A 21559-nucleotide genomic window follows, 5' to 3' on the forward strand; every position below is an offset into this window, starting at 1 on the left:
CCTCTCTCCCACAACACCAAGACCCACAGAGCTTGATGCTAGGCAGGGCAGAGCTCTCCCCTGTGGTTATCTGTTGGCTATCCACAGACTGCCCAGGCCTATGCAGAGCTAACACAGCCCTGCTCCCTCATCTGGACTGCCAGGCCTGAGCTGCTACATCGCAGGAGGCTGCCCCCAGGACAGGGCTGGAGGTGAAGGGGAAGGTTGAAAAAAAACCCCAACAGAAACAGAGACCATTGAGCTCCCCCTCAGCTCCTGAGAGGTGCTTGTGAGCCAGGCTGATGTCAGGCCCGTGGGGGGCTCATGTCTTCCTCTTCTGCCAGGACAGGGCTGAGTCTCTGCACTCACCTCAGCTCTCCCTGGAGCCTCCTGCTCAAGCATCACTGAGCTTCAGCTGACTGGAAAGGCTCAACCTGTGGAAAGGGCTGCACTGGCCCACAGCTCTTAGGCACTCTGGAGTTGGACAGCTTCTGGCAGCTCTCCACAGCAACCCTCTGGGACCCTGCTAGACCTGGACACAGCCACAGGCTGAGTTAACTCCTGCATGGCTTTGCAGTGAGGCAGGGCCAGCCCTGCACTGATCAGCCCAGCCCAGGGCACAGCCCAGACACAAGCGCGATGGGGTCTGAGCAGAGACCTCTCCTTCCCCTGCTGTGCCTCTCTGCCTACACTACAGCAGGAGGCCCAGAACCCAGCTCCATCAGCCCCTTTGCAAGCAGCACAACCAAGCAGTGATTGATTTCACAGCCCCAGTGCCCCTCCTCACTGCCTGCACTGATGCTGCAGGAATGGAGCCATACTTGTCCTCCAGCTGCCACTCCAGTGAGGCCAGCAAATTCCCCCAGACAGGCTCCCAGGTGGCTCCTTGGGCCAGCTGAGGCCTCCACAGCACAGCCAAGCGTGGCTATCTCTGTATCAGGCAGGGGGGGGCACAGCCCCATGCAGCATGCACACCACCTTCATACACACTAGTAGCAAAAGGCAGCAGAGGGCTGGTTAAAAAGCCCCAGAAAAGTCTCTGCACCCCAGCCTCACTCACTGGGGTCTGCAAAATGCCTTCCCTCACTCCCATCACCACTCAATTCCCAGCCCCTAAAGCACTCACCCCTGCATGGGCCAGAACACCAGCACTAACCCCAGCAGCTAACAGGGTGCCCAGAGTCCCTCAGCAGCCTGATCCACACTGGCATTCAGCTGCCCTCACAAAGGAGAATTTGCTCCAAGAGGCAGAAAACAGAGACCAAGTATTTCTCATGGTGCAGACAAGCTCTTGTGGGACAAGGATGAATCCTGTTTCTGAACCCTAAGAGCCACAGTCAGATGCTCCAAGGACCATGCAAATGGACTTATGTTTGCTACTCAGCCTGACTGCTGCTTTGTGCCACCTTGGAACTTGCCACCTCTTCTCTGCCACAAAACTCACCCTGGCTGGCTGCACCGTCAGTCTCTTTGCTCTGCTCTGCTGCACCAGGCCATGTCACCTTTTCACACATCTCTCACACCTGCAGCTCAGGAGTAAGGCTGCTTCTCTCCTCCCTGCTCCTTCATCTTGGGCTAAAACAAGGTCTGATGGGCTACCTGGTGCTTGTGAGTCCCTGGATGCTGCATACCACACCACTGCCTCCTGCAGACCCTTCACAGGCACTGGTGGGCAACAACCTCTGTGCTCCACACCAGGGCCTCACCCTGAAGATCTGCCCACTCCCAGTCACCTGCCACTTTGTGTTCTGCCCCTGCTGTGGAGCTGAACCTTCACAGCAGCAGCAAAAAGCCACTCTACTTCAGCTCTGAGTGCTGCAAGTCCAGGTGCACTGTTCCTGCCTCCAGGTGTCTGAGTGCTGCCTGCCAGAGAATTCTGGGCTGAGGAAACACTAAAATCTACTGACAGCCAACATGGACACACTGTGCTACAGCTTTTCATTGAATCATGGAATGCATTGGGTTGGAAGGGACCTTTAAAGGTCATCTAGCCCAGCCCTCCTGCAGCAAGCAGCAACATCTTTAACTAGAGCACCTCATCAAATGGTTTGGGTTGGAAGAGACGTTTAAAGGTCACCTAGTCAAACTCCTCTGCAGTGAGGCAGGAACATCATCTGCAAAGTTTTCACCCAACACAAAAAAGCCAAGCATCACTTTCTGCAGCTGGGGCACAGACATGGGTAAGCAAGGTAAGGCAAACAGTGTAGCACAGTCAGGTTGTAAATGAAGAGTTTCCGAGGCAACGCGAATCCTGCAACAGCTGCTCTGCTCCACCCCATCACAGGCAGAAGAATGCTGAGTTTGGGCTAAAAGGTAAGAAAATAAGCACTCTTCCAGAAGGGTGCTAGTATGTGCCAGCAGCTCACATCAGGGTGAGTGTGAAGCAGGGTTCCAAGAAGCAAGGTGTGGATCACTCCAGCGCTTCGCTGTCTCGGAGTGCAGTGTCAGCAGGACCTGAGCACACACAAGCTGGCTGATGGATGAAGCTCCTGCCCTTCAAGCCTGTCTCATCACCCTGAACTTATGTACCAACAGGGAAACAGGGCTCATTCCCTTCACCCTGATCCATGCTGACAATGCAACACGTAGGAATGACTCTGAGCAGTTCAGTAAGCTCATTAGCACTCATTAACACACAGGCAATGCTCTCGCTGGATGCATTGCTGAAGGAACTGGGTTGGTTCAGCCCAGAGACAGAAAGGCTAAGAGAGATTTTACTGCTTTCCACAACACCCTCGTGAGAGGGTGCAGAGAAGAGGCAGGCTCTCCTCAGCAGTGCACAGCGTTTGGAAGAAGGTAATGGAGCAAGCTGGAACACAAGAAATTACAGTTGGATGTTCAGTTCATTTACTATGGGATTGTGAAATACCAGAGCAGGAGCCCACAGAGGTTGTGGGATCTCAATCCTGAGATACTCCAGACTGGGAGCAACCTGACACTGAACAACAGGGCTGGATTAGAAACCTCCAGCCTCACTCGTTCTTCGACTTCAAGTTTAAAAGCATAAGAGAGCAGATTCTTCCCTTCAAGGCTAAGAGATCTCAAGAGGACTTAACCTTCCCTGCAGACAAAGGACATAAGCCCTAACCAAGTGCACCACCATCTCCTCACTGCCTGATTCATCAGTACCCAGCTGCTGCATGCTGGTAAACCCCCACGTTTCTCGTTTATGAAATGATTGTTTTTCCATCTAACTGATCTTAACGTGCAGCAGCAGCAGCATTAATAAGCACCTCAATATCTGTCAAGCAGCTCAAAGACAACTTTCTAGGTGCCCCACTTATCTCCAACATGCTTCACAAACATTAATTCTGCCTTCACACCCATCCTCCCCCTCACCAACAAGGAATTGCATAACCCCGGCACCGGGAGCCACTCACAGACTCATTGCCCCGAGTAGGAATCCCAAGCACAGAGGCTGATGTTCTCACAGGGACTTTCAGGCCTGGCACAAGGGGGACAGAAGCAAAACTCAGGAAGGTGGTGTGAGAAAGACGTGTTTGATCTGATCAATTCGTGGCAAGAGGTCACAGACAGGGAGGGGGGGGGGGTTTGAATGGAGCTGCACTCCTCCTTGCACCACCAGCGCAAAGGTATGCAATAGGCTTAAGATAACAGCAATCAGTAACTAAAAAGGCTGGTGGAGGAGGGAGGCATGTGGAAGAGACAGCCTTTGTGCATGAGCAAACAGAGGAAGACAAAGGACACTACTAGTTTGGAGTTCATGGAAATGACACTTGAGGAAGACCCCTTACTTCATCACTGAAGACCACCAGAGGGACCACCGTATAAAAAGAGACATGTGTGGAAGAGACATCTCCCATTCCTAAAACTGATAAGGAAAACCCAACATTTTCTTAGAATTAGTAATGAATCTGTAATAGAATAGGGGATAAAAAGAGACAAGAGCAAAGGCTGTGCGTTAGGGCAGAGCAGAGCCTCCCCGCGCACCAGGCCTGTGCATTGCTTGATTCCTGCAACTCTATTAAAGCCTTATGAATGCAAGTTTATGCCTGTTATTTATGACAGTAGCAAAGGAAAGAAAAAAGCAGCAGGTGAGTGCAGTTAACAGCTGCTGATCTGACCCTCTCTTGACTTTGCAGACTCACACAGGTTGAGGCACATCTCAGGTGGCATCAATCACCTCATCTGCTCAGCTCTTCCCCCACAGGATCCACCTCCACCAGCTCTGGAACCAGCTGCGGCCATGCCACACGTGGGCCAGGCCAAGAGACATCACTAAAGCCTCCATCTACAGCTGCACCTCCCCAGACCAAAGCACACAAAGAATTCCTGCCTTCTTTCTCAGCAGAGAACAGCACCAGGCTCCTGACACCGAGCCTCACCTTGAAGTACCACAGAAAACATCCACATTCCATCTCCAAAACCATCAGCAAGACCAAGACACTCAACAGAGAAAGACCAACACCCAAGTTTATTTTAAACACAGACTGCTGAAACCAGGGACTAAAGGTTCCAAAGCCTCTCCTGCCAGCAGCAGAACGACACCAATCCCACTCGTCAGGTCTGTCCCTTGCCGCCCGCCTCTGGGGGAGGTTCTCCGCTTTCTCCCTCCGAGGACTGACCTTGAGAGCCAGCATCTGCTGAGCTTTCCAGCAGCAGTTCCACAGCTTCCTCACCAACCACACGTCTCACCTTCTCCCCTTTGGCTGCCAGGATCTCCTCAATGTTCCTTAACAGTGATGCAGAAACCAACAGTGACACCAGAGCAAAGGCCAGAGCACAGTCCAGCACAGGCCTGCTCTCGTGCTTTGCTCTCAGGGTTACCTTTAGGGAGTGACTCACTCCTTGAGCATCACCACAGCATTAGGAAGCTGATAAAATCACCCCAACCTTCTGGGACTATTTTCATCCATTGGGATCATAAAAACTTTGTGAAGGTTTGTCAGGGAGCTAAAAGTTGCTGATGTTCAGCAGCAGGCAGGGCTACACGTTTGAAATGCTTAGTCAGGAGAGCCGAGTGGTGATCTGGTAAAAACCTGAGGGACAGCAGAAGCCCAGGGGCAGTAATTCACCTGCTGGCATCGACACGGATCTGAGCACAGCCTCTGCTGCACCTTCACACAGTTTATTCAGATGCCAGCTAACGATGGTCAGACTGGAGACGATTATAAAGCTCTTTTGTGTACTTTACTGAACAAAACTGAACTCTACGCAGCGAAAGCTTTGGTGTTACCTGAACTGCGGTTCAAAATCATCACAGAAATAACCAATCATCAGCTCAGGAGAACTCAAATCCTGTTCCTGAACACCAGCGCCGTTGGCACACTCACCTCTTGCCCTCCAGGTCTGAGAACCAGCCCAGGTTATCGGCTATGACGTGGTGATTCCCGCAGCCAGGACACTTCACTATCACCACCCCGTTATGATAGGCTAACTTGGAGATGGTTTTGGCCGATCGGGTCTGGCAGACCTGCGAAGCAAACGAAGCGGATGTTACGACCAGGGGAACTGCAGCCCCCTGTTAAAAGGGTTTTTTTGCCCCCCCTCGCCTCTGTCACAAGGCGGACGATGGCGTTACAACTCCCCGTGGCCTTCAGAGGAACGCGGGTCCCGGCACAGACCTCCCCTGCACCGCGGCCTGTTCTCTTCACCACAGCCCGCAGCGCCCGGCACCACCCCGGCCCTCACCCTGCGCGGAGCCTCCCTGCCCGCCCAAGCCCACCTTGCAGGTGTACACCAGCCCGTAGTGCGTGGCCTTCACCTGCCCCGGGGCGGCGGCAGTGCAGGCCGGGCGGCGGCGGTGCGAGAAGGGCGGGGGGCGGCGGTGCGAGAAGGGCGGGGGGCGGCGGTGCGGCCATGGCTGCGCGGCGCGGAGCAGGGCCCAGGCCAGCGCTCGCGCCCCACGCTGCATGGCGCCGGCGCAGGCGCACCGCGCGGCGCGCACTGAGGCGGCGGCGGCCATGCCAGGTGTGGGCAAGCGGCCGCGGCTGGCAGAGACAGGCGGCGGCGGCCATGTCGGGTGTGGGCAAGCGGCCGCGGCTGGCGGCGACTCGGCCGCGCCGAGCCAGGGTAAGCGCCGGCCCCGCCCCGCCGCGGCAGAGCTCTCGGCCCTGCGGCCGGGCCCCGCCGTCGCCACAGGGAGCGGACTTGAACTGAAGCGCAGCTCACACTGGGCTGCATGAGGCAGGAAGCGAAATGCGACACAGGCTCAGGGCTCTGGGCCCACAACTCTTCCACCCCCTTAAATATTTAATACCGGGAGGTGAATATTTAATCCCGTTTTAAGCCACACCTCTCACCTCCCTGCCCTTCCATCCACACCTCTCACCTCCCTGTGTGAGAAAGACGGGTTTGATCTCACCAATTCGTGGCAAGAGGTCACAGACAGGGAGGAAGGGGAGTTTTGAATGGACCTCCTTGCACCACCAGCGCAAAGGTATGCAATAGGCTTAAGATAAATGCAATCAGTAACTAGAAAGGTTGGTGGAGGAGGGAGGCGTGTGGAAGAGACAGCCTTGGTGCATGAGCAAACAGAGGAAGACAAAGGACACTACTAGTTTGGAGTTCATGGAAAGGACACTTGAGGAAGACCCCTTACTTCATCACGGAAGACCCCTTACTTCATCACGGAAGACCCCTTACTTCATAGAATCAAGCAGCTTGGAAGAGACCTGCAAGATCATCCAGTCCAACCTAGCACCCAGCCCTATCCAGTCAGCCAGACCATGGTACTAAGTGCCCCATTCAGGCTCTTCTTGAACCCCTCCAGAGACAGTGACTCCCCCACCTCCCTGAGCAGCCCATTCCAATGGCTCTGTAATGGTCTTCATCACTGAAGACCACCAGAGGGACCACCGTATAAAAAGAGACATGTGTGGAAGAGACATCTCCCATTCCTAAAACTGGTAAGGAAAACCCAACCTTTTCTTAGAATTAGTAATGAATCTGTAATAGAATAGGGGATAAAAAGAGACAGCTGAAGGCAAAGGCTGTGCCTTAGGGCAGAGCAGAGCCTCCCTGCACACCAGGCCTGTGCATTGCTTGATTCCTGCAACTCTATTAAAGCCTTATTTTGGCATGAACCTTAGTTTATGCCTGTTATTTATGACACCTGCCTTTCAATCCCCACCTCTCACATCCCTGCCGTTCAGTCCACACATCCACATCGCTGACGTTCAATCCCCACCTCTCACATCCCTGCCCTTCAATCCACACATCCACATCCCTGCCTTTCAATCCACACCTCTCACATCCCTGCCCTTCAATCCACACATCCACATCGCTGCCGTTCAATCCCCACCTCTCACATCCCTGCCCTTCAATCCACACATCCACATCCCTGCCTTTCAATCCACACATCCACATCCCTGCCCTTCAATCCACACATCCACATCCCTGCCCTTCAATCCACACATCCACATCCCTGCCCTTCAATCCACACATCCACATCGCTGCCGTTCAATCCCCACCTCTCACATCCCTGCCCTTCAATCCACACATCCACATCGCTGCCGTTCAATCCCCACCTCTCACATCCCTGCCCTTCAATCCACACATCCACATCGCTGCCGTTCAATCCCCACCTCTCACATCCCTGCCCTTCAATCCACACATCCACATCCCTGCCTTTCAATCCACACATCCACATCCCTGCCTTTCAATCCACACATCCACATCCCTGCCCTTCAATCCACACCTCTCACATCCCTGCCTTTCAAAGAGACACACGGATGAAGGGATGGCAAATGTGAAAACGTAGCAGCCCCTTGGAAACATCAACTTGCCCCGAGTTTTTTGTTAGATGGGTTTAAAAAGCTCAAGTCCACTGAAAGAGCAAGGCAGAGGGGGTAGGGCAGCCTCTAGGCCAGGCTGGTGCTGCCCACAGCTCAGTCCTGCTCTCAGGAGCCTTCAGTGTCAGTGTTGTCACTGCCAGTGGTGTTCTCCCAGTCTGCCTCGTGGTGCTGGTCCTTTGGTACCCTTCTCATGGCTCTTTTTCTGCAAAGAAGACTTAGATGGTCAATTTTTAGAGCTTTCCTGCAAACAGCTGGTATTGTACAAATGCTCAGTACTCAGCACTTGGAGAAACTCTAAAATAAATAAAGTCAATCCTTGGTGTCATTAATATTATTCAACTCTGCTTTACCTATGGCCCTTTTGAAGCACACTTCTCAACTACTGTGTTTTAGGAAAAGACATGGGGGAAGAAGTCCTGGCTCAGCCTGGAGGTGAGGAGGAAGTTGTTGAGCAGGAGAGTGGTGAGAGCCTGGAAGGGGTTGCCCAGGGAGGTGGTTGAGGCCCCATGGCTGGAGGTGTTTAAGGCCAGGCTGGATGAGGCTGTGTGCAGCCTGCTCTAGGGTAGGGTGTCCCTGGGCATGGCAGGGGGGTTGGAACTGGCTGCTCCTTGTGGTCCCTTCCAACCCTGCCTGATTCTGTGATTCTAATAATGACCAAGTATCTCTTTCTTGAATGAATGTAGAGGGTTGTTTCTAAACTTAAGCAATAAGAGAGGGAGAGAAGAGTAAGGGGTGACCTGATTAATGTTTATAAATGTGTAAGGGGTGAGTGCCAGGAGGCTGCAGCCAGCCTCTGCTTGGTGATGCCCAGTGACAGGACAAGGGGCAATGGGTGGAAGTTGAAGCATAGCAGGTTCCATGTGAACCTGAGGAAGAACTTTTTCCCTGTGAGGGTAACAGAGCAGTGAACAGGCTGCCCAGGGAGGTTGTGGAGTCTCCCTCTCTGGAGGTATTCAAGAACCATCTGGATGCATTCCTGTGTGATCTGCTCTGGGTGATCTTGCTCTGGCAGGCGGCCTGGACCAGATGAGCTTTCAAGGTCCCTTCCATCCCTTGACATTCTATGACTGAACACTTTGGGAAGGTCAGGGGGGAGGTTCAGTACAAGTCAATCCACTTAGTGCTTAATTGAACATGACACATCCAGCATGAAGCACACCCAGGTTAAAAATGGGTCTAGACTGAGAAAGACATTCTTACATTTTGTTGAAGTGTGGTGTGTGGCTGATGTTTGGTTACAGAAGATGAAAAACCCTACCCAAAGTCCTTTTTTTAATAAAAAATAGTATTGGCAGCCATCACAAGCATAGTTTACACTGTCAGTAGGAGCACTTTGGTCTGCTGCTAGAACACCTGGAGTACTCTGTACAGTTCTGGAGCCCCCAACACAAGAAAGACATGGAACTGCGAGTGCGAGTCCAGAGGAGGCCAAGAAGATGCTCAGAGGGCAACAGCAGCTCTGCTATGAGGACAGGCTACAAGAGTTGGGGCTGGGCTCTTCAGCCTGGAGAAGAGAAGGCTTTGAGGAGACCTTATAGTGGCCTTCCAGTATCTGAAGGGCCTACAGGAAGGCTGGGGAAGGACTCTTGACAAGGTTTTGCGATGACAGGATGAGGAGTAATGGGTTTACACTGACAGAGGGAAGATTTAAACTGGATGCTAGGAAGAAGTTCTTTTCAGTGAGAGTGGTGAGACACTGGCACAGGTTGCCTGAGGAGGTTGTGGCTGCCCCCTCCCTGAAGGTGTTCAAGGCCAGGTTGGATGAGTCCTTGAGCGACCTTCTTCTAGAGGGAGGTGCCCCTGCCTACGGCGGGGGGTTGGAACTGGATGATCCTTGAGGTCCCTTCCAACCTAAACCATTCTATGACACTGTGAATATTAATTTTGGGAAAGTATCATTTCACATTAATTAATTGCCCCTCCATAACACCTGGGGACAGGAGATAGACAGAAAAGAGGACATACATAGAAGCTGTTCATCAGTTAAGTCACATGAGTTAGTCCTGCTTACTAAAATCCAGACCTTCGGTAGCGCTCAAAGCAGTCCTTCATCCTCCTCCTCTCCTTTTGTGCCAGGTCCTCGTTGGCTAAGCCACACTCCTTGAAGTGGGGGGAGGAAAAAACCCACACCAAATATTAAACTGGACATACCCAGACATCAAGGCCAGAAAGTAATTAGCAGATGTTTCTAGCATAGAGACATTACTACCCAAAAGTGCTTCTGCTGTTCAGAGCTCACCCTTTTTGGAGGGTGAATTTAGCAGGAAGTGCTCAGATTTGCAAAACTCTGCAGCTGATTACAGGCTTCTCAAACCATCACTAACGAGAACACAGATGATCACAAGCCCCAGTCATAGTACAGAAGAGCCTACAAAGTGGTCTTACATTGGGTGACTTTGGAGGCAGACTGTTCTCTCGAGTGCTAAATTGCTGGGTTGGTCCTTCAGGGTAACCTTCTAAGAGAAGGAAAAATCACAGCTTTAGTCACAGTTGTCATTGCAAAGTAACTTCCCCCTTTGCCAGTCCCTCAGACAGCAATAGTTGTACTTTTAACAGCTACCCAGCACTTCACAGAGCCAACAGCAGAACTGAAACCAAGCCCTGAAACCTTCAGGATTCAGTCCTGTGAAGGAGACACTTCTCATTTTCACTCAAACCCTGGATCTTGCTCAAGATGATGAACTTCCCCATCAGGCTCAGAAAGAGGCCAAGCAGCTTTCTTATTTCTGCCTATTCAGGAGCAAAATGAACCTTTGCAAAGCAGCAGCTCTGCTTAGCATCACTAAATAAAACATCAAGTTAGAGGTTAACATGAGCAATCAAGTTGATCAGTATTTTAACCCTAATTAGTCCCTGTTCTCCAAAAACTAAGTTGTCCATATCACATCAGCCTGTGTTCCAGTTAAGCTCCTGATGCAGTGATCAGGTATTGAGGCATGTTTTGCACTGAGTGAACTACAATTTGGAATAAAAAGGCTTTTTGGATCAGTGTTGTTCAGCTTTTGTGAAAAATCTCCCCTCTTAACAAGTGAAAAGATCATTTCCATCTTCCAGGAGACCAAAACACCTTTTAAAAGAGAATTTCAAGTTCTTAGAGGAGCCTGCTCATTGCTTTTTTTCCACGCTGCTGAATCATCTCCACTGGGGATGCCAAAGGAACAGAAGCAGTGGCAGCATTAACTACACAGTTCTGCTTTTGTGAAAGCAGCCTGCAACACAAAAGAGAAGAGGGGAGGGAAAAAAAATCCCTGGAGAAAGCCACATGGTCCAGCTGAAATGAAAGAGGTTTGTTCTGTTCTAGGCTGTGTGACAAATTTAAGAGGAGTGAGGAGGAAAAAAAAGGCACCCAAGGAGCTGCTTCTCAAAGGCAGCAGCTGCTTTCTCCTGGCCAAGTTCAGCAGATAGATTACCTCAAGAAAAGGACTCAAAGGCCCAGGATGGTCTAATGATACCACTTGTCCCAGGTCATTCAGATACATGAAAGACCCTTTCAGAGATCAGGTAGTAAAAAGCCTGTGGAGCTTTTTATCTCAGCAAAGCTTTCCAAGCATTCACTGTTCCCAGCAGCTGGGCACATGTTCTCCTTTTAAAGGTGAGAAAGCTAGAAAGCTGGTGGTGCAGCAGGATGCCTTGATTTATGGGTGCCTAGGCTGAGTTGCCTCAAGGAGGTCTTACTCAGAGTGCCAAGCACACCCTGCTGAGAAGCATCACTCCCAAACCAACTCCTCACTTGGACTACCTGCTCTTCACTAGAAATGAAACCCAGGAATGTCTTTTCCTGTCCTTTTGAAGCACTGAACCATCCTCTCACAAATTTTACTCTACCATCTCCCAGGAAAAGCTTTACCTTTAGCTGGTTGTGTATCTTCATCTAGATGACCATGAAGAGTAAGCTATGGGAGAGAAACAAAGCAAGAATGTGAGACCTGCCCCTTTTTGTGTCTCAGAGTGAGCAGAAACAGATGGAGGAATGTAAGAAGCAGGACATGCATAGACTTGACCTTTCCCTAGTGCACTTTGCTGTCACCAGACCAGAAGTTGCAGATCTACTCATGGATTTATCCTCCATGAACAGATCCTGTCCCTTTGGCCTCATTTATACTTCTAGCCTCCAGACAGTGTGACAATCACCTTCATACCAGAGTTACAAACTAAGTGAAAACCATTTTTACTACAGATGTCCCTGGGGTAAGGCTTATTTTAGCCTGTGCTCCCACGAGACAGATAATTAGAAGCAACTTGAAATAAATCAAGTCCCCTGATGTGCTTAGACTCAATAAATCTTGCTGATTGAGGCCATAACTGTGTCCTATGCTTGAAAGCTCAGGACACAGGGAGATTCAGTCATTGGACTGAAAACTGTTATTACTTGGGAAACTGTGAGGAATGTGAAAGCATCCCATCCAAAAAAATGAAAGGTAAACAGGGCATCCTACTCACCTCCTGGGAATCTCTGGAGGAAGTATCATCCAGGTCAGAGGTCTGAAATAAAACCAGCATAAATCGTTGGAACTGGAACAGGTTAGCCAAGGAGGTGGTGGAGGCCCCATCCCTGGAGATGACTCAAGGTCAGGCTTGATGGGGCTCTGAGCAACCTGACCTACTGCTCACTGCAGGATGGTTGGTCTAGGTGACCTCTAGAGGTCCATTCCAACCCAGTACAATCTATGACTCTAAATTAATCATCCTTTATAAGCAAGGAAGTGGTACTGAGGGAACACACAACAGACTGAAAGCTCCAGAAAACAGAGAAGTGTGGACTTCCTCTCTCCTAGACTGCTGTCTGACCACCTGGAGAAAGTACACCAAATGCCACCTTAATTAAAAGCCCCTACGTGTGGAATTCCATCCCAGAAACTTCAGCACTCTTAACCTCTAATCCCTTCTCATCCAAACGGCTCATACATGGTCTTTAGAGTTCACTCTTTGGGGCTTGAGGACCCCTCATCATCGCTGGACCTGCTCCAAACACAAAAAGCCTCAACTTGCATCATCAGTGCCTGGAAGCAAGGTGATGTAACAAGAACCATCACATCTATCATCACTCTAAATTCAGCACTTAAAAGGAAATGGTCACCCACAGCTGCCTGCTGCCTTCAGACTGCTCTGAGACACAGCCACGCTCTGGCCCCCATCTTCAGCTTCCCAACCCACCACACAGAGGACAGCCCCACAGGCATACCAGTGCGGGTAGCTCCAGCTGCAACCTTTTCAGCTTGGCTTCAGTAGCCAGTAACTGACTCTCCTTTTGGAAGAGCTGCAGTTGCATTTCATCACATCGCTCCCCCAGCTCCCGGATCTGCTTGCGGTAAGCATCTCTCTCCACCAGGCTCTTGGAGTACTGGGTGTAGAACTGCTCTCGAGTCAGGAGTGCCTGGCGAGAGGGACAGCGTGGTGGCGTGTCACACGACAGTGCAGTCAGGGTGACAGTGCCTGCCCCCTTCAGACAGCAAAGCAGGGGTTAGCAGCAGCTCCAAGAGCAGTGTTTTATCACCTGGTCTCTTTCCAAAGCCACTTCCTCCATCTGCTGTAAGACAGCTTCAATCCGTCTTTTGTACATCTGGGAGTCCTTCCTCAGAGACGTGCACTGTAGTTCAAGCATCTCTTTTTCCTCTGCATACTGTCAAGACAAGGCCAAAAGCATCCTGCTTGTGGGCAGAGCCTGAGCTAGGCTCTCACCACTGCTGCTCTACGCTGCAGATTGCTACAGCCAGACCTTGGTGCAGTGTCAAAGTTTGGCCAGACTCTCCAGCTGGGGCAAAGCCATCCAGAAGGTTGGTCAACGTGACTCAGGAGGACTGCTAACATGATGGATTTATGCGTACCTGAGCTGGCAATCAGGATAAAAAGCTCCCTTTAGCCCCCAGGCTGAAGCAGGGACTGTTAATTAACAGGTAACACTTATGCCAGGACAAACTCTAACACAGACACTAGCATAGGAGCAGCAAAGGCTGCTGCTGAGCAGCAAAGGCTGCTGCTGAGCAGTAGCTCTGCTGCACTGGCAAGACACTGCAGGTTTTCCCTCTGCTTTTCTTACTTTGTCCTGCCACACTTCAGCTCTCTGCAGCTGCTTGCGAAGGTTGTAAATGGTGTTCAGCAGCTCCTGGCGTTCTTCTAGCATCTGGCTGCAGCCATTCTCCAGAGTCTTAGTGGAGAGGCTCTTCTCCAAGTTCTGTTCCCTGGCAACCTGCTGGACAAAAAAGAAAGTGAGCTACAGCAACCATCTAACTCCATATCAAGTCTCTTCTCACAGACCTCCAAAGCTCTATTTGACATGGGAGGACAGGGCCAGAACAACCCACACAAGTCTTAAGTGCAGCCTTGTCGCTGCCCTGGCTGCTGCAGGTAATTGCTTCTCAGGAGTCCACTTGCAGCCACTCTCACCAACCTGGAGAGTGTTCTCCAGCTCCTGATTCTTGGCCAAGAGCAGCTCCTTCTCCTGCTGGATCTCCCACACCACCTCATGACTGGGCTGCTGCTCTATGGCCTGTTTGAGTTTCATGCTGTGCTTACGCTCCAGCTTGCAGTCATCCTCAGCCTTCATGAGGCTGTGCTTCAGGTGATCGATCTGCAAGAAGGTTCAGAGCTCATCAGTAACAAAGGGTAAGCTCAGGCCAGCAAAAGCCTGAGCTCCAGACTCCCTTCCCCAAACAAAAGGTGAGACAAGTTTCTCCCCAGCTTTGTCTTCCTCAGGATGCTGTGGGGACCAGAGCCCTGCCTGTGTGCTAAATGGATACATTCTGCCCTGGGAGGGAGCCCAGTCCTGAGCGAGGGGAAGGCTTAATTCTCCACAGCATAACTTGTGATACATGGACCTGCTGAGCCAGGGACCACCAAGACACACCACCTGCTAGAGAAGATGCACAGAGCTGGTCCAGATCATGCTGGGCAAAGAGAAGTCTGATGCACAGCACAGGGATCAGAGAGAATCACAGAATAGTTTAGGTCGGAATGGACCTCAAAACTCATCCAGTTCCCACCTCTCACCATAGGCAGGGACACCTCCCACTAGAACAGGTTCCTCAAAGCCTCATCTAACCCAACCTTAAACACCTTCAGGAAGGGACCATCCACAACCTCCATGGGCAACCTGTGCCAGTGTCTCATCACCCTCACTGTAGAGAACTTCCTCCTAACACCCAGTTTAAATCTCTCCTTTGCCAGTACAAACCCATTACTCCTTGCCCTGTCACCACAAGACCTTATCAATAGTCCCTCCCCAGCCCTCCTGTAGGCCCCCTTCAGATCCTGGAAGGCTACCCCAAGGTCTCCTGGGAGCCTTCTTTTCTCGGGTGACTGACCTCTAGCATCAGGTCCCGGTTCTTCATGAGGGCAGTGCTCTTCTCCTCGCTCTGCCTGGCGTAGCTCATTGCCAGGCTGTAGTTCTCGTCCTTGCACTTCCGCAGCTCCCTGCTCAGGCTGTCCCTCTCCTCCCTCATCTTCTGTGCCCGCTCCTGGTGCTTGCGGAGCAGACTGTCCCTCACCCACAGCTCTCGGATGGTGTCCTCCTTGCTGCGCAGCCACACGGCCAGCTCCTGCGCCTTCCGCCGCTCCTCCTGCACCGTGCTCTGCAGCTTCGTGATCTCGTTCATCAGGAGCTGGCTCAGGCCCGACTCCCCAGCAGTGTCTGTGTGGTGGGCAGATGTCAGTCCCTGCTGTCCCCTTTGCTCCCCAGCAGCACCTGCAGGAGGGGCCCCCACCCACCTATCACTGCAGCTCAGGAGCATCGCATTCCCAGTGCATGAGGGTGCAAACCCTGACAGTGCATGACCCAGTTAGCCCTGCAGCTTCCCTCCTGCTCTTTGCCCTTCTACATCCCACTGTCCCTGACAGCACAGGCAGAAGGAAGAATTGATCCTTCTGCTTTCTGTTCCACCCTTCCAGCTCCAGCCTGTGATGCCAGCAAGGCCATTCTGTCCAGAACCCTTCAATATACACAGCGTAAACCAGGGAACCTCCTGACTGCTCACCAGAGACACAAAAGGGGAGGCGAATCCCACCTTAATTTGCACAGCAACACCAAAGAGCAGAAGCATTACCTATAATCGTAGAGAAAACCCTGCTGGGCTCCTTGCCAGTTATTTTCTTGTACAGTTGTGGATAATAAAGCTCAAGACTCTCCAGAAACGCCTCAAACCCCTTGTGTCCTGTTCGCTGAAGAATGTCCAGAAGGACACCTGAAACAACAGCAACAAGGTGAACATTCCATGAATTTATTGCTTTACCTGTGTCTAACATAACAAAAAAACACTCCACCTTCTCCACATGCAGACTGAAGTCCCTGGGATCCAACCCCCCAGCTAATCCTAAGACAACTGTTGCTATACAGAAGTATTTGAACTGTGAAGGAACAGTTAAAACTCAACCCCTGTACCTAGCTCCTACTGAAAAAACAGATCTCAGAGAAGCCCTTTCTGTTACCCTGCTGATAATGACACAAGAAGTGAGTTAAAACAAAGTACCATGACAGTTTCTGCAGCTCAAGGCTCCTCTTCCATATACCAAAGGCAAATAGAGAGGAAAAAAGGAGCACTGGTGTAAGTGCTCTGCATATAACTAGAGAGGTAGCAGGGAACAGCCTAAGAGAGCATGGACCAAAAAGACTTTGAGCTCAGTTTCCTACTTTGGCTAGAAATACTCTATACCAAATCAAGGCCAGGGGGGATGCTTCCTTTCTGTGCTGCAGTTTCCCAATCTGGGAAACAGGGAAAATAATCTTCCCCCCCCCAGTGACCCTCAGTAATTTGGCTGTAAGAGTTAACCCAATCCAATAGATGTACTAATAGCACAACAAAGTCTTCATTGTCTTTGGCTGGAACAAGCCCAGGGCTGTAAAGAACAGTCACAGAGTTTACTTCATGTGCTGTCAGCATCCCCTCAAACTCCAGAATACTGGAACAAGGGACAGGACATGTGAATTCATCCTGGAACCATCTCCCTCTGCAGCATTACTACACAAGAAAAACCTCGTGAGGGAAACCCAAGCAACTCCCTCCCTTATGCTAATCTAGAGGTGCAGGGCACCAAACGGCTGCACATCCTCTGTGCTCAGGAATGCAGCAATAGAACCATCTCCATTCCTCCTCTCCCCTCACAGCGATGTGCGAGGGGAAGGGGAGGAGACACCAGTTGTGTAGCGCTGTAGTAACCTAGGACTGATGTGTTCTTCAGGCTCAGTCAATTAGCACTCTTTCAGTCTGCTCCTTGGAGGTGACAGAGCAAGGGAACATCTAAGGAGCTCCCTTAGGATGCGTTTCCATCCAAAGATGATTTGGGTACTTGAGCATCTACCCTACAAAGAGAGACTGAGAGGCCTGGGGCTACTTAGTCTGGAAGAGAGAAGACTGAGATAAGATCTCATCCATGGGTATAAACATCTGTAGAGTGGGTGTCAAGTGGATGAGGCAAATCTCTTTTTGCTGGTCTGCAGCAGCAAGGCAAGGAGCAACAGGTACAAACTTGAACATAGGTTTCACAGGCTCACAGGATGTCAGGGGTTGGAAGGGAACCCAAGAGATCATCCAATCCAGCTCCCCTGCCAGAGCAGGGCCACACAATCTAGCTCAGGTCACACAGGAGCACAACCAGACAGACCTTGAAAGTCTCCAAAGAAGGAGACTCCACAACCTCTCTGGGCAGCCTGTGCCAGTGCTCTGGGACCCTTCCAGTCAAGAAGTTCCTCCTTGTGTTGAGCTGCAACCTCCTGTGCTGCAGCTTCCATCCATTGCTCCTTGTCCTATCCCAGGCAGCAGTGAGCAGAGCCTGTCCCCCCCTCCTCACCCCCAGCCCTCAGATATTTAGAAATGTTGATTCAATTCCCTCTCAGTCTTCTCTCCTCCAGACTAAAAAGCCCCAGGTCCCTCAGCCTCGCCTCACCAGGCAGTGCTCCAGTCCCCTCATCATCCTCATAGCCCTCCCTTGGATGCTCTCCAGCAGATCCCTGTCCCTCTTAAGCTGGGGAGCCCAAAACTGAAGGCAGTGCTCAAGATGAGGTCTCAGCAGGACAGAGTAGAGGGGGAGGAGAACCTCCCTTGATCTGCTGGACACACTCTGCTTAATAGCCCCCAGGATCCCATTGGCCCTCTTGGCCACCAGGGCACATTGCTGTGCCATGGACAGCACTCCCAGGTCCCTCCCCATGGGGCTGCTTCTCAGAGAGAGGGGCACCATGACTGCCCCCAGCCCTGCAGCACTGGGGCTGCCCTATCTCAGCACAGGGAGAAGCTTCTTCACAGCGAGCGTGACAGAGCCCTGGAGCAGGCTGCCCAGAGAGGCTGTGGAGTCTCCTTCTCTGGAGACCTTCCAAACCTGCCTGCCTGCAAACTACCCTGGGTAACCCTGCTTTAGGCAGGGGAGCTGGACTGGATGATCTCTGGAAGTCCCTTCCAACCTCTCGAGGTTCTGTGACAAGCTGCTGCTCTTCACCCACCTGCCCTCCGCTTGCGCATGACCAGGCTGGGGTCGTTGAGGACCTGCTCCTCGTCGTCGTGGCTGAGGACCTTGCACTGGCGGAGGTAGGGAGTGAGCCGCGAGGGGTCGATCACAGAGATCAGCTTCACACGGAAGCTCTCCAGGTCGTTCCAGCAGGCCTCATCGTTATCTTCTTCCTGCATGCTGGCGGGGGGGGCGCTCAGGAGCCGTGCTGGTCCGTCCCCAAAAATCCCAGACCAGAACTCCAAGGAGCAGGCTCTGAGCCGCTACAGCAGCGGGGGCTGTGTGAAACCAACAACCCGACCAGGCTGAGAAAGCAAAAGTGTCCTTCAGCTGCAGGAACACATCTCCCACCTGCGCCTTCGCAGCTCACCTACAGAAGGCAGCAGCTGCGCTGATAGAGCGGCGAGGAAGCAGACTGGAGGGCTCAGCAGCGGCGAGGCTGGTGCCAGAGCTGCTGACACATGTGCAGGACAGCCACAATGAATTCTGAGAAAAGAGAAGTCACCAAAGCTGGATGACTTCCCTCCAACCAGCTGAACATCTTCCAGGCCTCGCTGCAAGAGGAAAACGAAACTATTTAGCAACAGGTCCACTGGTGACAGTCAGCTGCAGAGCAGCTCATGAACAGAGAAATCCAGCTCTACATTCCCAGCAGCCTGCCCCAGGGAAGTGCTGTCACATCTCAAACATCACCACAGACTCTCCAGATGCTCAGCTGTGCTTAGAATTGAATCTTTAAGCCCCCAAAACACTCCAGCTTTTTTGTAGCCCCCTTCAGATCCTGGAAGACCACAAGGTGGTCACCTGGGAGCCTCCTCTGCTCCAGACTGCACAGCCCCAACTCTTTCAGTCTGTGCTCACAGCAGAGCTGCTGCAGCCCTCTGAGCATCCTTCTGGCCCTGCTCTGGACACACTCCAGCATCTCCACATCCCTCTTGCAATAGGGGCTCCAGAACTGGATGAAATACTCCGGGGGGGGTCTCAGAGTGCAGTAGAGGGGAAGAATCACCTCCCTGGCCCTGCTGGCCACACTTCTCCTGCTGCAGCCCAGGCTCTGCTTGGCTTTCTGGGCTGCAAGTGCACACTGCTGGCTCCTGTTGTGTCCACCAGCATCCCCAAGTCCCTCTTCTCAGGGCTGCTCTCCAGCCACTCACTGCCCAGCCTGGATTTGTGCTTGGCATTGCCTGGACCCAAATGCAGGACCTTGCACTTGGTCTTGTTGAACCTCACGAGCTTGGCTTGTGCCCACCTCTGCAGCCTGTCCAATTTCACATGCATCTTACTGCATCTCTCTCCAAGGTCATCTCAAAACTTCATTGTTTTTCTGCTGCAGCACAGAGAAGGAATCCAAACATCTTCAGCACATACTTGTTACCCATCCCACTGACAGGTCACATTAAGGAGCTGGACTGACATGAGTAATTTTTGCTTATCATGGAGAAAGTGATCTGTCTGCCATCAAACCAGCCTAAGCAGACTAGAGGAAATGCATTCCCCTGTTGATAAACACCACAGCCTTACCTCAGAGCTCTAAAAGAAAAATACTTTCCCTCTTAATATAAACCATTCTGCATTACAAGCACTGACCTGAGTCTGTGCAGTCAAAAGCCTCCTTGCTTCCTCTCCTGGTCTAGCAACATTTGTCTGTGTCCTGTCTCTGAGAAAACTTATCTTGGGTGCAGCCTCCCTTTGGCTACAGCAAAAAATCATTCCAGGAGCAAAACTGGTCTGAGAAAGAGAAAATGGAGAACTATTCAGATGGGGTAAAAACCCAATGCAACAGATGTTTAAAAAGGGGAAGCCAGAATGGGTGACAGGGGAGGAAGAACACACCAGTCACACTGCAAGTCAGCAGCATCACACAGGCAGTGATTTTAGATTCATTCCAGCTCTCTTTTCCAATCTGTTTCCAGCTCAAGCCCCAGCTAGGCTCCAGAAAGTTTCTTTGTGTAGTAGACAGATAGACTAAAAATTAGAGTGGAGGTCACAGCATAGGTCTGTCCAGCTCATCTCAGGGGACAAAACGAGTCACAGTTAAAAGAAAGAGACTCTTCAAATGGTCTTTTAGCTGTTAACATCTTTACAGAGGAAAGCTGGTGGCAACAAGAACACTCTCTTGGCTTAGAGCTCAGCTGAAAAGGATGGTTTCTATAATGATGCCTCTAATTTTGGATGCCCTTAAGCTTCAAGCATGATTGTGACAACTCAGTATTTTGAGGGAAGGGGAGTCAAGTCTTGGCAAAGCAAGGAACATAACCCACGATTCCCAAATTACAGGCTGTGGCTCTAACAGTAATTAAAGGAGCAGCAGAGCAAGCAGCATTGTGATGATGTGAAGCATCAACATCATACCTTTGACTGCCTCTCCGCCTTCCCACAGTCCCAGAGCTGGAGCTGCAACAAAAACTCACCAACAGTCTCAAAGCAGACTTTTTAAAGTCTCAAGAACATACACTCTCTGATACCATGGCAGCATGACACATTTTCCCATCAGCTTCCCACTCTCCTCTTTGTTCTGCTTTCTAAGTTTCTGGAGAGTTTCTCCATGTTGTCATTAGGAGTGGGGCAGAGATGCTTTAAGCCTCTGCTTCTTGTTAGGCATTAAAATTAGCTTTAGATAAAGAAACAGTACCTCTGTTAGCTATGCCCTTGCTGGAGGTAATCAGAATGTCTCCTAACTGACCAATCTAGCCTCAGGAGTGTTTTGTTCTGTAGTGACAGCTCAGTTCAATCCTGGAAAAGAGCAAAGACAGCTGCTGCTTAGAGCTGCACAAAGCTGAGAGGTTATGAGGGCACCTCTTGAACAGCATTTGCAAAGGAGCACAGATCACACTCACTACCCATGCCTCATGCCAACAGCACAGCACACTGCACTGGCATATGGGAGGGAGCACAGTGCAGGAGGGAAGCTGCTGCAAAACCCTTCCTTCTGCTCCATACTGCCTTGACACTCAGTTACAGCAAGGTTGGTGCTCGCTGTCCCTGACCTCAGCTCTGCCTGAACCTCACAGTGCTCTGAACTCACCACTACACCCTCAGGAAGCTTTGCCAACGTGGTGGGATGAAGCTTTCTGCAGCACTTGCCCACTAGATTTTACCAGCTGTGACTCAGCTAAGTCTTGCACCTCTCTGTAAGAGAGAAATTGCTGGGTTATGAATGAAGAAACAAGTTTTTAAGTGATTTGCTAATGTCTGTATGGGGCAGGCTGTGGATGCCTGAAAGAATCCAAGCCTAATTCAATGCTACAATTTTAGCCACATGCATATTCATTTCCCACTCTCTCTCTCTCTGGTTTTCATGCAGCTTGCAAACTTAATTTTTCTCATTAGCAATCACACTCAGGCACACATTTATTAAAAAGCACTATTTACCAGGCCAAAAAAAACCA

At 51.2% G+C, this 21559-nt stretch overlaps 2 protein-coding genes across 8 annotated transcripts; both read right to left on the reverse strand.

Annotated features, from left to right (window-relative positions):
* Window positions 1–4395: 4395 nt before the first annotated feature.
* DNLZ (DNL-type zinc finger) lies at window positions 4396–5862 on the reverse strand. The gene is made up of 3 exons (XM_064171503.1): window positions 5666–5862; window positions 5274–5413; window positions 4396–4672 (listed from the first exon to the last, which is right to left on the reverse strand). Exons 1-3 carry the CDS (start codon window positions 5852–5854, stop codon window positions 4501–4503), a joined length of 501 nt encoding a protein of 166 aa, XP_064027573.1. The 5' UTR covers window positions 5855–5862; the 3' UTR covers window positions 4396–4500.
* On the reverse strand, window positions 5326–21498 carry CARD9 (caspase recruitment domain family member 9). 7 transcript variants are annotated; one of them, XM_064171499.1, is made up of 14 exons: window positions 20523–21498; window positions 19758–19898; window positions 18166–18724; window positions 15776–15913; window positions 15038–15363; window positions 14125–14304; window positions 13774–13926; window positions 13231–13356; window positions 12919–13110; window positions 12177–12218; window positions 11584–11629; window positions 10122–10192; window positions 9760–9836; window positions 5326–5413 (listed from the first exon to the last, which is right to left on the reverse strand). In XM_064171499.1, the coding sequence occupies exons 3-14, from the start codon at window positions 18347–18349 to the stop codon at window positions 5374–5376; spliced, it is 1575 nt and encodes a 524-aa protein (XP_064027569.1). In that variant the 5' UTR covers window positions 18350–18724; window positions 19758–19898; window positions 20523–21498; the 3' UTR covers window positions 5326–5373. The 7 variants fall into 7 exon arrangements, with proteins under 7 accessions (XP_064027569.1, XP_064027568.1, XP_064027566.1 ...); XM_064171498.1 differs by lacking the exon at window positions 5326–5413 and adding an exon at window positions 7573–7938 and having other exon boundaries at window positions 13774–13923; XM_064171496.1 differs by lacking the exon at window positions 5326–5413 and adding an exon at window positions 7573–7938.
* Between the last annotated feature and the right edge of the window lie 61 nt (window positions 21499–21559).

Source organism: Pogoniulus pusillus, chromosome 35, assembly GCF_015220805.1.
Source record: "Pogoniulus pusillus isolate bPogPus1 chromosome 35, bPogPus1.pri, whole genome shotgun sequence".
In the NCBI taxonomy this organism is placed as follows: Eukaryota; Metazoa; Chordata; class Aves; order Piciformes; family Lybiidae; genus Pogoniulus; species Pogoniulus pusillus.

What these genes read in the sequence shown, in the direction of transcription:
- DNLZ (XM_064171503.1), bottom strand. Translation starts at nt 5,854, where the DNA reads ATGCAGCGTGGGGCGCGAGCGCTGGCCTGGGCCCTGCTCCGCGCCGCG. An exon ending in GGCTGGTGTACACCTGCAAG is followed by an intron (nt 5,414 to 5,665) that starts GTGGGCTTGGGC and finishes TTTGCTTCGCAG; the next exon opens with GTCTGCCAGACCCGATCGGC. An exon ending in TCAGACCTGGAGGGCAAGAG is followed by an intron (nt 4,673 to 5,273) that starts GTGAGTGTGCCA and finishes ATCACTGTTAAG; the next exon opens with GAACATTGAGGAGATCCTGG.
- CARD9 (XM_064171496.1), bottom strand. Translation starts at nt 18,349, where the DNA reads ATGCAGGAAGAAGATAACGATGAGGCCTGCTGGAACGACCTGGAGAGC. An exon ending in CATGCGCAAGCGGAGGGCAG is followed by an intron (nt 15,914 to 18,165) that starts GTGGGTGAAGAG and finishes CTGTTGTTTCAG; the next exon opens with GTGTCCTTCTGGACATTCTT. An exon ending in TGCTTTGAGCGCTACCGAAG is followed by an intron (nt 7,939 to 9,759) that starts GTCTGGATTTTA and finishes TCTTCTTTGCAG; the next exon opens with AAAAAGAGCCATGAGAAGGG.